At 52.7% G+C, this 14,130-nt stretch overlaps 2 protein-coding genes across 2 annotated transcripts in view; one reads left to right on the plus strand and one right to left on the minus strand.

The window, feature by feature from the left end:
* Positions 1 to 5,475, plus strand: part of ANKRD54 (ankyrin repeat domain 54) — a 10,970-nt gene extending 5,495 nt beyond the window's left edge. The window contains exons 4-9 of the mRNA XM_008569774.1: positions 2,319 to 2,417; positions 2,966 to 3,037; positions 3,546 to 3,593; positions 3,671 to 3,795; positions 4,015 to 4,122; positions 4,500 to 5,475. Coding sequence (XP_008567996.1) covers positions 2,319 to 2,417; positions 2,966 to 3,037; positions 3,546 to 3,593; positions 3,671 to 3,795; positions 4,015 to 4,122; positions 4,500 to 4,574 — 527 coding nt within the window. The 3' untranslated portion in view covers positions 4,575 to 5,475. The remainder of the gene's footprint in view (positions 1 to 2,318; positions 2,418 to 2,965; positions 3,038 to 3,545; positions 3,594 to 3,670; positions 3,796 to 4,014; positions 4,123 to 4,499) is intronic.
* Positions 5,476 to 5,547: 72 nt separating this feature from the next.
* GALR3 (galanin receptor 3) overlaps positions 5,548 to 14,130 on the minus strand; it is a 13,162-nt gene continuing 4,579 nt past the window's right edge. Inside the window, exons 3-4 of the mRNA XM_008569775.1 lie at positions 8,716 to 8,882; positions 5,548 to 5,583 (exon numbers count right to left, since the gene is read on the minus strand). Of these exons, the coding sequence (XP_008567997.1) occupies positions 5,548 to 5,583; positions 8,716 to 8,882 (203 nt within the window). The remainder of the gene's footprint in view (positions 5,584 to 8,715; positions 8,883 to 14,130) is intronic.

Below are 14,130 nucleotides of genomic sequence, written 5' to 3' on the forward strand. Positions count from 1 at the left end.
TCTGAACCCTTGACCTTGTTGACAACACCTCACTCTAAACAACTGAGCTAACTGGCCAGCCCTACTCCTTTACTTTAATGGTTAGCATGTCGTGTTCTTTCTCCGCATGTTTGTTGGGTTTTTGTGTAGTTTAGCAATAATAGAGGACATAAAATATATACCCTGTGATGGTTAAATCATAATCACTTTTCTATGAATTCATAATCATTTTAAATGTTTTAAATATGAAAATAATATATGCATTTATGATGTTTTAGAAATTACAGAAATATACAAGAACAACCTTCCATAATGTCAGCAAAGGAACTAATCTCTGTTAATATTTTGTTGTATATCCTTCCAGTCCTTTCCTACACATGGGAATTTTCTTTCTTTTTCTTTTTCTGTGGCTGCCCACAGGGATCAAACCCTGGACTGTGGTGGTGTTGGCACCATGCTCTAACTAAGTGAGCTAACCAATTAGCCCTGGTATGAGAATTAAATGCATATATTGATGGTTCCTGATAGAGGTTGCTAAAGTGCTTTCTAAAAAGACTGTAACTGCAGAAATCACAAAAATAAAACTGGCTACTTTAGCTTTCTCTCTTTCATACCAGCTCTGTTTTGTTGTGTCCTCATAAACACTGAGAGGACCTCAAGCTCTTATTTCCCTTTCACTCTCATCAACATTTTCCTGCCACCTTTTTTTTTTTTGTAAAGATGATCTGTAAGGGGATCTTAACTCTTGACTTGGTGTTGTCAGCTCCACACTCTCCCGAGTGAACCACGGGCCGGCCCTTCCTGCCACCTTTGCTCAGTTATTCAGCCAGTCAGCAGCATTCATTAAACATATAGTACTTGCAGGACATTATGCTTGATGCCAAGGTTATAAAGATCAACAAAACCAAAACCTACAATATAGCTGGAGAGGAAGAATATAAAGTGATACCATTTCCAAAACAAAAACAAAAAACTGAAATTATGTGTTTATTTTATTATTTTTTTTTTTTATTAAAAAGATGACCTGTAAGGGGATCTTAACCCTTGAGTTGGTGTTGTCAGCACCACGCTCTCCCAAGTGAGCTAACCGGCCATTCCTACGTAGGGATCCGAACCCGCGGCCTTGGTGTTATCAGCACTGCACTCTCCCGAGTGAGCCACAGGCCGGCCCTTGAACTTACGTGTTTAGTTGGAGGAGTATAAGTTCTGTAGCCAGAGAAAACTAGGTTTACATTCCAGCTTTGCCTCCTGTTATCTGGGTGACTGTAGCTTGGGCACTTCATATTATCTCTCTGGGCCTGAGTCTCCTGGTGTGTGAAACAGTTGTGATACTTTGCTAGGTTGTTGAGGGGCTCAGCAGTCAGGTACTTGACACCTGACTGGTGCTCAGTGTCCAGTAACAATGACTCTAACATAGTACAGCATGTTAATATTAGAGTGGCAGGATGAACAGGGCACTAAGGAGGTACAGGAGAAGGAGGGGCTAACTCAGCTTGAGGAGACGGGAAAGATTCCTGAAGGGGAAGATATCTGGACTTGTCTGGAAGGACTCATGTCCTTGAGAGGCTGGCTGGGGAAGAGAGACTAAAATGTTGCTTGCTCTGAAATGACGTTTAGAAGCAATTTTCTGCATTTCAGCTGGATATGTACATTAGTACATAATGCCTCACATTTTATAGTGCCTCTCTGCTTTCCAAAGAAGGAATTTCCTATTCATTATTCTCATCACAGCAGCTCTGGAGATTGGCAGGGCAGATATTATTCCCATCTGCTGGTGAACTGGGGCCCAAATTTAGGCTTTCATACTCCCGACCCAGCTCTTTCTGCTGCCCCACTCTATTGGCAATGTACTCCTTTCTTTTTTGCTTAGCTTAGTCTGGGACTTAGTCTGTGTGGCTCCAGAACCTGTGCTCTGTCCACTCTAAAGGGCTTCCCCCAGGAGCAAAGTACACATCAGCCAGTAGCTTGGGCACTGTGTCCAGGTGGCATGGATGTATATCAAAGCTGAATAGAGGGATGAGGCCACAGTCCATGATGGGGATTTCTGTGACTCTACAACTCCTGACCCTGGAGGCCATGAGGCTCCTATGGCCTTCTATCCCTGGACATGTAGTTTGAGCACCCAGAATCCATGGCCCTCAGTTATACCCTCATGAGAACAAGTCCTTTGTCATGGCAGTCCTTGTGGAGCCAGCATCTAGGAAGGAGTAGCTTTCCTGTTCATTATTGATGCCTTGTCCGGAGGGACCCCTAAGCATCCCTCTCCATCCCCTGGGGTCTGCAGCTTAGCTCACACTGCTGCTTTCTCCTGCTTCCTCCCTCTGTCTTGGTGGTGTCAGTGCAGCAGCTGTTGGAAGATGGCGCGGATCCCTGTGCAGCTGATGATAAGGGCCGCACAGCTCTACACTTTGCCTCTTGCAATGGCAATGACCAGATTGGTGAGTCTTGGGGAGAAAGGAGGAAGGGGGCTAGGCAGGTAGCATCTCTCCAGTGGCATTGGGGGAGGAGCTGCTGTCTGCCCTCCTAGAATCCTCAGTGCCTGGTCCTCAAACTCCTGCACATGAACCCTGTTGAGTGAATGAGTGAATAAATGAATGAACGAATGGGGGCTGGCTGGTTAGCTCAGTTGGTTAGAGTGCAGCCTTATAACACTGAGGTCATGGGTTTGGATCCCCTTACCGGCCAGCCCCCAAAAAAAAAAAAAAGAGTGAGTGAATAAATGAATGAACGAATGGGGGCTGGCTAGTTAGCTCAGTTGGTTAGAGTGCAGCCTTATAACCCTGAGGTCATGGGTTGGGACCCCCTTACCGGCCGGCCACCAAAAAAAAAAAAAAAAGAGTGAGTGAATGAATGAAACAACATAGGGAACCATGTTTGCATTCAGTGTTCCTCAGTTTGAGCAAGCCTCTCTAGCTAGGTTAGGAGTGTGGGGTCCAGTCGTCGATGGTAGTCTCAAACAGCTCCTCTTGGGTTTTCCTGTTTTTAGTGCAGTCACTCCTGGACCATGGGGCAGATCCCAACCAGCGAGATGGGCTTGGGAACACACCGCTACACTTGGGTAAGTGCCTCAAAGGTCACCAAAACACTTCTCTGCAGTGTAGACAGGCTCTTAGATGGAGAGCCTGGGGTCCTGCAGGCTCCCAGCATCCAGCAAGAGTCTGAGTCACCAGAGCTGCCTTCCCCACCAGCCTGTGTCCCATGGACTATCCAGTCAGCAGTTGGCTGTGCCTTTGGCAGAGCTGATTTAGCAACCTAGACTGGCTCCGCAGCGCCTCTGCTAGGGGAGGTGTGATTGAGACCTTTAGCTGTTTCTGACCCTGCTGCTGACTCACATTGTGGTGCAGGTCCCATCTCCAGGCCTCAGTTTCTCCAGCTGTCCAGGGAGGGAATTGGACTTGATTACTGAGTCCTGCCCAGCTGCTGCCTTGCTGATACCTTCTCAGGAGGCATAACTTGGAGGCAGGCATAACTTGGTGCAGGCATACTTGGAGACGCAGCCCTGCTCCTTCCAGTGGGCACCTGGCCCTGGTGGTTCTGGATTCTTAAGCCTCTGTTCTTCTTCTCAGCGGCCTGCACCAACCATGTTCCTGTCATCACCACACTATTACGAGGAGGTATGTGGTCCCTTCCGCTTTTCCCTCCTGTCTCTCATCCTCACTCCCAGCATGCTCACCGCTTCCTGTTCCCGCAGGAGCCCGTGTAGATGCCCTGGACCGGGCTGGCCGCACACCCCTGCACCTGGCCAAGTCTAAGCTAAACATCCTGCAGGAGGGCCATTCCCAGTGCCTGGAGGCTGTGCGGCTGGAGGTGAAGCAGGTGAGTACCCTCCCCTATGCTGAGCCCGTGGTACCAAGCAAGCACTGGATAGATGCTGCCCTAACCACAGACATACCTGCCTCTGGCCCCAGGGCTCCTGGGTCATTCCACACTGATGCCAGTTGGCATCTGCTCCACTGTGCCTCTTGGCAGCAGCATCAAACCTCTCTGTGCCTCCTAGCTGGAACCCAGGCAGTTCAGCTCACCCTCTTGTTCCAGATCATCCATATGCTCAGGGAATACCTGGAGCGCCTAGGGCGGCACGAACAGCGGGAACAGCTGGATGACCTCTGCACCCGCCTCCAGATGACAAGCACCAAAGAGCAGGTGAGCCACAGCTAGGGGTTTAGACCCAGCACCTGGCAGGAACCTCAGGGCCAGTCCATTCCTGCTCCAGTGCAGCTAGACACTCATAGCAGAAAGAGGCTGTGACTGTGGGATTGTAGCCTGCTGTCGACCTCAGAGCCTCCATCCACTTTCTTTGCAGCTGCCAGTGGCTAGTGTGTGCTCGTGGCCCTGCTCTCTGGAGCAGCCTGAGGCTACCTTGTATCAAGGATTAACCCTTGGTCTGCTGTTCCACAGTCAGAGAGGAGCCACCATGTGCCCTGGGAGGAGAGACAATGCCTGCGTCTATGCCTGTGGTATTGGGCAGGAGACCTGGGGGCCTTGGCACCCTGTAACAGAACCCTGGTTTTGTCCTGCAGGTGGATGAAGTGACTGACCTCCTGGCCAGCTTCACCTCCCTCAGTTTGCAGATGCAGAACATGGAGAAGAGGTAGCAGGAGAGGCTCCTGCCTTCCTGCTCTGCCACTGTCCCCCACCCCATCCCCACTGCTTGCTCTCATTACAAAGAGAAAGCCCAATGTCTGGGACTTTGGAGCTACACTTGTCTGGTGAGGACCTCGCCATCACCCCCAGAGGCTGTGGGGCAGAGACACACTCTCCATGACTTCAGAGCCACTCCCAGCCATGGTCTCCAACATCTCTGTGGGCCAGGACCATAGCCCTAACTTCTTCCTCTGGTTCCCGCAGCATTCGGCCAGCCTGTGCAGCCACACTTCAGCCCTGGCCAATATGCACTGTCTTAGCAGGCCTCCCTCGTCCCATGGCCTCCCTGGCTCCCTCACCAGGTCCCAGACCCTCCTCTGTGTGGGCTTACGCAGGCCCCCTCTGGCCCAGGTGGCTGCTCGGGGGGTGGCCCTTGTGGCTGGCCCTGCACCTCTCACCAGCACTTAGATTTAGACTTGTCACCTGATTTGCAAGGAGACACTGCAGGGAGTTTCTCTTGTTGGAAGGGGAGGGTTGGTGAAACCTAGACCTTAAAAATCAAAGCGAAGAAGGACCCTGCTGAACCCAAAGCAAACAGTCTCCAACCCTTTTTCTCCTAATTATTGAAATACGAGGAGAGTGTAACAGTTTTGCAGCCTAGTTGTAGTAGGCTGTGTGTGGCCCCCCCAAGATGTCCATGTCCTAACCCCAGGAACCTTATATGGCAAAAGCAGCTTTGCAGATGTAATTAAGTTAGGGATTTTTAGACAGGGAGATTATCCTGGATTATCCAGGTGGGCCTGATGTACTCACAGGCATACTTATAAGAGGGAAACAGGAGGATTGGCCAGTTAGCTCACTTGGGAGAGCATCATGATAGTAACACTCATGGGTTCAGATCCCCGTGCTGACCAGCCACCAAAAAAAAAAAAGGGAAACAGAAGAGGAAGTAGGAGATATGATGATGGAAGCAAGAAGTTGGAGTCATTCGAGGAAGGGGTCACAAGCCATCTCCAGAAGCTAGAAGAGGCAAGGAAATGGAATCTCCCCTCAGAACTTCCAGAAGGAACTGGTCCTGCTGATGCCTTGACTTTAGCTCAGTGAGACTGATTTTAGAATTCTGGCCTCCAGAACTGTAAGGGAATAAATTTGTGTTGTTTTAAACCACTAGGTTTGTGGTACTTTGTTGCAGCAGCAACGGGAACCTAATATAGTAGTAAAGGCTCAAAACTCACCCTAAAGCAGGTTTTCAGTCTTAGCAGCAGTACCCCACTCCCACCCAGCAGGAGCAGACATTCCCTTTGTGTGGGCCATGGACATGCAAGAAGAAGTGCCCCTCATGGTGGAGGTCTGCCGCGAAGGCAAACAGAGGGAAGGCACGCCTGGCCTGTCCCCATCTGGGAGGCATTTGACTTCAGACTTTTCCAGGTGATCACTCCGTGTCTGGTCTGCCTCTGCCCCACTTCTGCTCTCATCATCTATTCAGGAGAGAAGAGCTTGTCCCCAAATCCCAGCTTGGTATGGTTCAGATCTGAATTGATTCATGGAACCCAGCCGCTCCCCAGACCCTGGAGGAAAAAGGGTTTCTTTGTGGGTTTGAGATATGAGGGTACTTCAGAAAGTTCATGGAGGGCTGGCTGGTTAGCTCAGTTGGTTAGAGCTTAGTGTTAACAACACCCAAGGTCATGGATTTGGATCCCCATAGCCCTTGTACAGGCCTGGGGCTGCCTCCAGGACCCTGTGAGAGGAGAAGCCCAAAGCCCCACAAGGTGGGCAGAGCTGGGGAAGTGGAGGTGTTGTGGAAGCCCCGAGATTGGAGAGAGAGGAGGCAGAGGAAGCAGTAAAATTTCCAGAGACTGGGGGCTGCTGCTGCTGGGAGCCAGGTGAGGAGCAGGGGAGAGGTGCAGTGGGCAGGCGGCTTTTCTCCCTCCATTCCTGCCCTCCCTTCCTGCCCTAGTTACTCTCGACTCTCTTCCAGGGCTCTGCTGGGGCCTGTGCCCGAACACAGTCCCCCCGTTGGCCATGGCCCCAGGGGTGGGGCAGGCAGTGGGGAGTCCAGAGCAGAGGAGAGGCGGGGGCAGGAGGGAGTGGGCCTCAGAGTTGGGGGGAGGAGGCCTTCTCTTGGGACCTGATTGTCTGAGCCTCCCCCTCCCAACACCCAGGCTATCACCCAGGAGTAGGGTGAGGCAAGGCTTGGGAACCTCAGGTCCAAAGCTCAGTGAATGGGCCCTTAGGGAGCTACTCGCCCCTGAAAGTACACAAGATTCTGTGTGGACAATGTGCTCGTGCATTTCTGAGGAAAGGATCCAAAGCTTTCATTCTCAGCAGGGGCCATACAAAAAAAGTCAGGAACTCTTGCTACTGAGCTGTGAGAGCAGATAGGTGAGGGGACTGCCTGGGCACTCCTGGGGCCTGTCATCCCCTGGGCAGCGTGCTTTGTAGAGCTTGTTCTGTAGAGCTGAGGAGGATGGTGTGCTGGGAGTGTGAAATTATTCTGAGATGACCGTGCCTGTTACCAGGACAGTCTGACACAGGGACTGACTGGCTGACTCCTCACAGTCCTCAGCCGGGACCAAACCATCTCCAGCTGGGAGGTGGGGGTGCCTCTCCTGCAGTATCATCCATCCCTGGAGTCTTGGGGCCATGAGCACTGGCCCTGGGGCAGTGAAGGATCTATTGTTGACTCCCTCCCTGGCCATATAGACAGTGAAGGTAGGGCTTGACACATGAAGGTGGCTTCAAGGTCAGTCACCAAACACTTACCAGACAGCCAGGCAGCCTGCCAATCTGCCTAACCCCATTTCTAGCCAGAATATTTCCTGTAACCCCAAATCAGTCTGAAGAGCCAGCTAGATAAAGTTGGCCCCAGACACTGGAATGAGTCAGAAAAAAACACACAAGTGGGCCCTGAGCGGGCTGGACGGGGCAGGGGGCAGGACAGAGAACACAGCAGAGGTGGCCATCTCAGGGGTTAGTGTTCTGCCAGCTGCTCTGGCCTGGCAGGGCGAGTGGGGAGGAAGTGGTGGGAGGAGGCGCAGGAAGAAGAAATCCACATTCATTGATTTCACTTCTGGGTTAGGATTCTCAGGTGCAGGGAGGGTCTGCCCTTTCCTGGCTGAACACATGACACAGTGCACTGGGTGGACAAGGTATGTACCTAGTAACCCGGGGAAAGGGAGGGCGATACAAGATGATGGGGCTGAGCTGTATCTGGAGTGGTACATGGTGATCTCAGTAGCTGGCTGGAGAGAGCAGCACAAGCCAGGCCTGGGGTCTGGAGGACAGGCACGAGCTGGCTGTGGGACCAGGAGACCACCTGGAAAGAGTGCTGGGCCCAGGAGGGTAACAGGCTGGCCAGAGAGGAAGCTAGGGCCAGGCTGGGGAGACCCTGAGGTCTGAAGATTTGCCCTAGCACGCAGAAACCCTGGGGCCAGATGCATCCTTAGCCCAGAGCAAGCACCAAGAGGTCTAGCTCTGGGTGTGACCTCAGTCTGGGGGAAGGCCCTTCCAGGAGGAAGCCCCTGTCCCCACCAGGACTACCTGCTCCCCAGAATGCTTCAGATGCTGAGCCCATGCCAGAATCAGGAAGGTGAGCTGATGCCTGGGGTGATCCCAACAAAGTCCCTGGTTCTCCCCAGTTATGGGCCCAAAGGGGAATTATAGCCCAAACCCCCTGATGCTGGCTCTCAAGCTAACACTGAGACCTCAGTGTCTGCAAGGAGATAAGATCAGCTCACTCTTCAGATGAGGGAACAGTGTCAGTGAGGTAAAGGAGCCTTGCCCCAGACCAGGGCTCCAAGCTCAAAGTGTTCTCTCATCTCTCACAGAGGGTGGCAGCTGCTCTGACTGACCCAGGCTTATCTTTTTTTCTTTTTTTAAAAGATGACTGGTAAGGGGATCTTAACCCTTGACTTGGTGTTGTCAGCACCACGCTCAGCCAGTGAGCTAACCAGCCATCCCTATATGGGATCCGAACCCGTGGCCTTGGCGTTATCAGCACTGCACTCTCCCGAGTGAGCCACAGGCCGGCCCCCAAGCTTATCTGGTGATCTTCTCTGGCTTTGGAAGCCCAGGAGGATGGTGTGTGTCATAGAAGCATGTGGGATCAAGCATACCTAGAGGGGCTGAAGTGAGTGAGTTGTGCCTCCTCACCTGGATTGTGAGGGCTTCAATGGAGACGAGGATCTGCTTGGGGAAGCCCTTGAAACATTGCATAAAGCTGGCAGCAGACGGGGAGCAACCCAGGCGGTTTGCTTCTGGATGCATCCCCAGTGCCTTGAACAGGATCTGGCCCAGACAGAGCTCAGTTCTGCAGGTCCCTGAGACACAGAGGTCACAGCTACCAGTGCAGGAGCCAGGATTCAAACCCGATAGTGTGGCTTTGGTCAATGCATAACCCTGCACTGTACCACCTCTTAGTTGCCATGGCAGGCCCACCAGATGCCCAGGACAGTGCCCTCCCAGCACCACAGCCGCCCAGAGCCAGGGAAGCTTGGGGAGACTCAGAGCTTCCCCCATATGCCAACCTAGTCCTGGCACCCTTGCCCCTCACCACCCTTCCTCCTGCCCTTCCCCTACATAGAGGCTGGGCCACTTAAACTTGGCACCAAGCAGATGCCTCATAAATCAGTCTGGTCCTCTTAAACCAGAAACAATTTCACCCCTGCTCAACCTGTCCCTCTGGCCTCATGCCATCTTGGTTCCAGCCAGAGGCTCACAAATGAGCCCTGCAGCAAAGCTGAGGAACTGATGTTCATTAATAGGAAACCTCAGGGCGGTTAATTGGTATTTATTTCCCCAGGTTCACACCTCAAAGCTGATAGATGCTGCTGTTCCTGCCAGCCTCAGATGGGGCGGGGGAGAATTGGTTAATGCAGCTGTGGGCTGTGCTGGGGCCCTCACCTCACCTGCCCGCCCCAGGGTTGACTTGCAGCCCTGCTGCACAGGGTGGGGTTGGGGGTGGGGAAGTCACCTTCTCAGCACATTCATGTTCCCCCCTCCACCTCAACCAACTCCTTACTTACCTCATCTCTGGCTGCTTCCCCTAAAAGTCATGGAACCAAAATCAGACAAACCTGAGTTAAAAGCCTAGCTCTGTTTTGGGCTATCTCTGGGATCCTGGCCAAGTTACTGAATCTCTCTGAGCCTCAGTTTCTCCATCTTCAAACTCTAAAGCAAATGAGACATAAGTCCCAGGGCCAAGCAAAACTCCTGAAATGTGACAGGTACTCAATACACCATTACCCCTGGACACACCCCATGATGTCACATAGGCCCCTCCATCTCAACGTGTCCCAAATGAGAACATCTGCCCCCCTAAACCTGCCACCCCCAAGAGCCCAAGCCAGAAGTCTGGGGTGTCATCTGGGACACCTCTCTCCTCCTTACCCTCCACCAATCACCAAGTCCCAGCAGAGGTCACATCTCCTAAGTGGTTGGCCCATCCATCCGCATCTCCCCACCCACTGCCAATGTCTTGGAGATCTGCATCTCCCTGGATCCACACACCAGCCTCCCCCAGCCTTTCTGCCCCCAGTCTCACCCTGTTCTTCCTCCCTAGACAGCTGCCTTGGCAGCCAGAAAGAGTTCCCTAAAGAGTACATCTTATCAACTCTTTTGTTTAAAACCTTTCAGTGGCTCCCCATTGCCTTCAGAACAAAGTACAGTCTCAGTTTCAGACAGAATTTACAGAGTCCTTCCAGGCCATCCCCACCCCTCCAGCCTCCCTCCCTGCGAGGGCTCCATATACCCTGTCCCACCCTAGGTGCAACATGCTNAGTACAGTCTCAGTTTCAGACAGAATTTACAGAGTCCTTCCAGGCCATCCCCACCTCTCCAGCCTCCCTCCCTGCGAGGGCTCCATATACCCTGTCCCACCCTAGGTGCAACATGCTGTGCCTGACACCAGGTGGCTTGTGCGTGTGGTCTTCCATCTCTCTTCCCCATCCGCCCTGGTGAACCCCCACTTCAGGACTTGGCTTGGGCACCAGCTCCTCCAGGAAGTCTTTTCTGGCTCCCCACGCTGGGTTAGGGGCTCTTCCCCCATGCTTGTCTTTTTTGCCTGCAGGAGAACCCTGTACCTAATAGGTGCTCAGACATAAATGCTGCAGTCTCTCCCAAAGAGATTCACACAAACAGGAAGGCGAGAGGGCTACAGAATCCAAACCTCCAACTAAGAGGGGTTTCTTCCTGGGCCCACCAGGCTGCCCCAGGCTCAGCCCTAGACTTGGCAGAGGGCTTAGATCAGGTGGGTTTTCCTGGGTTCTCCAGCAGTCAGGGCTCAGTCACCCTCTACTCCAGCCCCCCCTGCCTGCCTTGGGCTCTACTGGACACACTGCTCTCTCCTAACTCAATTATTACAACCATCGCTCTTCCAAGCATTTCATTAGCCCCCAGAAGCAAACCCAGGAGCCTCAGGAGCCACGCCCAAGCCAAGCAGCAGCAGACCATCAATCTTCCTGCCAAGTCCATGGCAGGAATAACTTCCCAGCCCTAGTCCAGGCCTTGTTGGCTTTCCACAATAGGGCTCACAGAGCAGCCTCCTCACGGGTCTCCTGGCTGCCAGCCTGGCACCTCCAACCCAGTCTCTGCACAGAAACCCCTGGGGGTGTTCTGAGCGGCCCCTCCCCTCCTGAAAACCTTCAGCGGCACCATCAGCCTGAAGGATGCTGCTCTCTTTAGCTGGCCTGGGAGGCCCTTATGCTCTCACCCCTCACACTCCTGGCCTTCCTGCCCCAACCCCACCCTGCTTTGCCTGCACAAGCCCACTCAGTGCTCCTACATGTCCCCTGCCTCCCACAGGCTGCCGCTCCACCTGGCGTACCCTTCCCCAGCTTCCTCCAGGAAAATGCATATTGAACGCCCCCCTCTGGGAGCCCTGCTTCAATGGTCCAGGAAGGCAGAAGCTTCCTCCTCTGTGCTCTTTCAGAATTGTGCTCCTCTGCTATGGCCACATTACACGGCGCTGTCCTTTCTTCTTTTGGTGTTTGGCTCTCTGGCTAGACTAGCAGCTCCTGGTTGGTGGGGACCTGGTTGAACTCATGCATCTCTGCCTTCTCCTCAAGCCTAGCTTACGGCAGGCACTCAAATGCTTTGAGAATAAAGGAAAGAAGGATGGGAATGGTGATGTCTTCCTCCCCTGGCACCTCTGTCCTCATGTATCAAGTACCTGTTATATGCCTCCTGTGTGCCAGGCTGTACTGTCCTCCATTAGTCAGGGCCTTTGGGCCTCTTTATCTGGCTCAATGGGTCAGAGACACCTGCTTCAGAAGCAGGGGGCTCAGAGCTCCAGCCAGGGGCCTGGGCTGTACAATTGTCCCTGCACCAGTTAAGCAAAGGCCCAGAGACCCAGGCCACTCTGGAGGGTTCCAGCTGGGGTTTCAGGCAGGTTCAAACTCTGGCTCTGCCACTGTCTGGCTGGGTGGTCTGGTCCCCTGCCCGTTCTAGGGGAGGCTGTCCTGACTTGCGGTTACCTGTCCATGCCCATAGAGGCAACTGCGGAGGAGCAGCCGCCCAGCCAACAGCAGGAGATTTTGTTCCCCACTTCCGCTTTGCAGGTGCTCACCATTTGTCACCAGCGAACTTTTGTCAGATACCTTCGGATGTTTTCCTGATGCCGCCTGGGCTGCCCTTGAAAGTCAGCCTCAGGCAGCTGAATGCCAGCTCCGCCACTAACTTGACTCTGCTCGAGTTCTCTCACCTCCCTGAGTCCCCTTGCCTGCCAGGGTGGGTGTGAGGCAGACGAGGCGTGAGTGACAGCCACACTGGGTGCTGTGGCGGGCGGCATCACACTGCCTGCCCTCCAGGAAACACCCCCACTGCTGCGGCCTGACTGGGCCGCAGAACCTCAGCAGAGACATGGGAGGAGCACTGAGTTCCGGCCCCAGGCCTGGGCTGTGCCCTTGAAGCAGTTGCCTCCCCGGCTGGGTCTCAGCTTCCTGATGCCGCTCTGACTTCTGGGTCTGTGGCAGGTGACAGGCAGTGAGGACTCAGTAGCCACCTCCTGTCAGGGAGTGGCCTGCCCAGGGTGCCTCAGCAGACAGAGGAACGCACAGGAGGGAGACATGGAGGCCGCGGGTGTCTCAGGCCTCAGCCCAGAAGCTAATAAACATTACTGGTGTGTGGGAAGGGAGGGCGGAAGGTGGGCAGCTCTGAAACCTTCCAGACTGATTTATTGGTTAATTAGCGGGTTTCTACAGCCACAGACTTCCCCAGCTGTGTGCAGAGATAGGGAGGGAGGGGGCCACAGGACCACCAGGGCCTGAAGAAATAATGTAAGGTGTATGGCTCAGGACATGGATCCAGGACTTGATGGCCAGGGGAAGCCTATCTGGACCCGCTGGCCTAAGAACCAGAAAAGACCTCTCTTAAGGAAGGGGGCTGGGAGCCCTTTAAGGTTTGCGAAGCTGCAGGTTTGGAAAGGAGAATCAGGAAGAACCAAGGAAAACTGTGGAAACCATGGAAACTGAGAAGAGGCCCCAGAGGTGAAGGCAGGCCATTGAGTAGCAAAAAATTAGACAGCCATGGGTTTGAATCCAACCTCTGCAAACATTAGCTGTGCGATCTTGGGCAAACCACTAAAGCATCTCTGGTCCTTGATTTCTACATTTGTTTTTGTTTTGTGGCTGGCTGGTGCAGGGATCCAAACCCTTGACCTTAGTGTCACAAGGATATGCTCTAACCAACTGAGCAGACCCGCCAGTCTCCACATTTGTAAAGTGGGGCTAATTATACCTCCCTTGAAAAACTGTTCTAGGGCCGGCCCGGTGGCGCTCCCGCTGAGGTTTCAGATCCCATATAGAGACCGGTCTGCTTACTGGTTGAGTGCAGTACGGGCGCGACACGGAGGGTTGCGATCCCATTACCGGTCAAGAAAAAAAAAAAAAGAAAAAAAAACTGTTCTAGTAATTAAAGAACGTAGCACCCTGTGAGATACACAACAAGTGCTTAATAAGCATTTCCTATGTTAGGAGGCTCAGTTCACTCGGGAGAGCGTGGTGCTCATAAGACCAAGGTCAAGGGTTCGGATCCCCAGACCTGCCAACCACCAAAAATAAATAAAGTATTTGCTATATTAGCTGCTAGTATTAAATTAGCTACAGGAGGTCTGGTTTGGGGGTGGGAGTTGGTACAATTTCTGAGTATGGGGACTTCCNTCAGGTCCAATCAGGGTTCTGCCCATCAGCTTTTCACTGAAACGTTCAACTATTTTTTTTTCTTTTCATCTTTCAGTTTCTAGCTATATTTCTCCCTCACCCTCATGTCCCTTCCTCTTTTTTTTTGGTCTTTTCAGCTCCATTTCTCCATTAGTTTGAACGTACCTCATCACCTATCAAAGCAGATTATGTCCACTTTTTCTTACTGACCTTACTCTAAGAGCTACAGCTGAGGGAGGTACAGTGAAAAGACATGTAGCGTTTGCCTTAATTGGAGCCTGAAGAGCTCAGAAACTCATGCTGTGAATTCCAAAACTCAGCGCTTCTCTAAGAGCTGTGAAAATCATGACACTTTGTCACAATTTTGCCTGAAAGGGTCTTTTGCATGGGCACCAGAGCCAACCTGAGGTAA

The sequence above is a fragment of the Galeopterus variegatus genome, unplaced genomic scaffold (assembly GCF_000696425.1).
Source record: "Galeopterus variegatus unplaced genomic scaffold, G_variegatus-3.0.2 Scaffold527, whole genome shotgun sequence".
Lineage (NCBI taxonomy): Eukaryota > Metazoa > Chordata > Mammalia > Dermoptera > Cynocephalidae > Galeopterus > Galeopterus variegatus.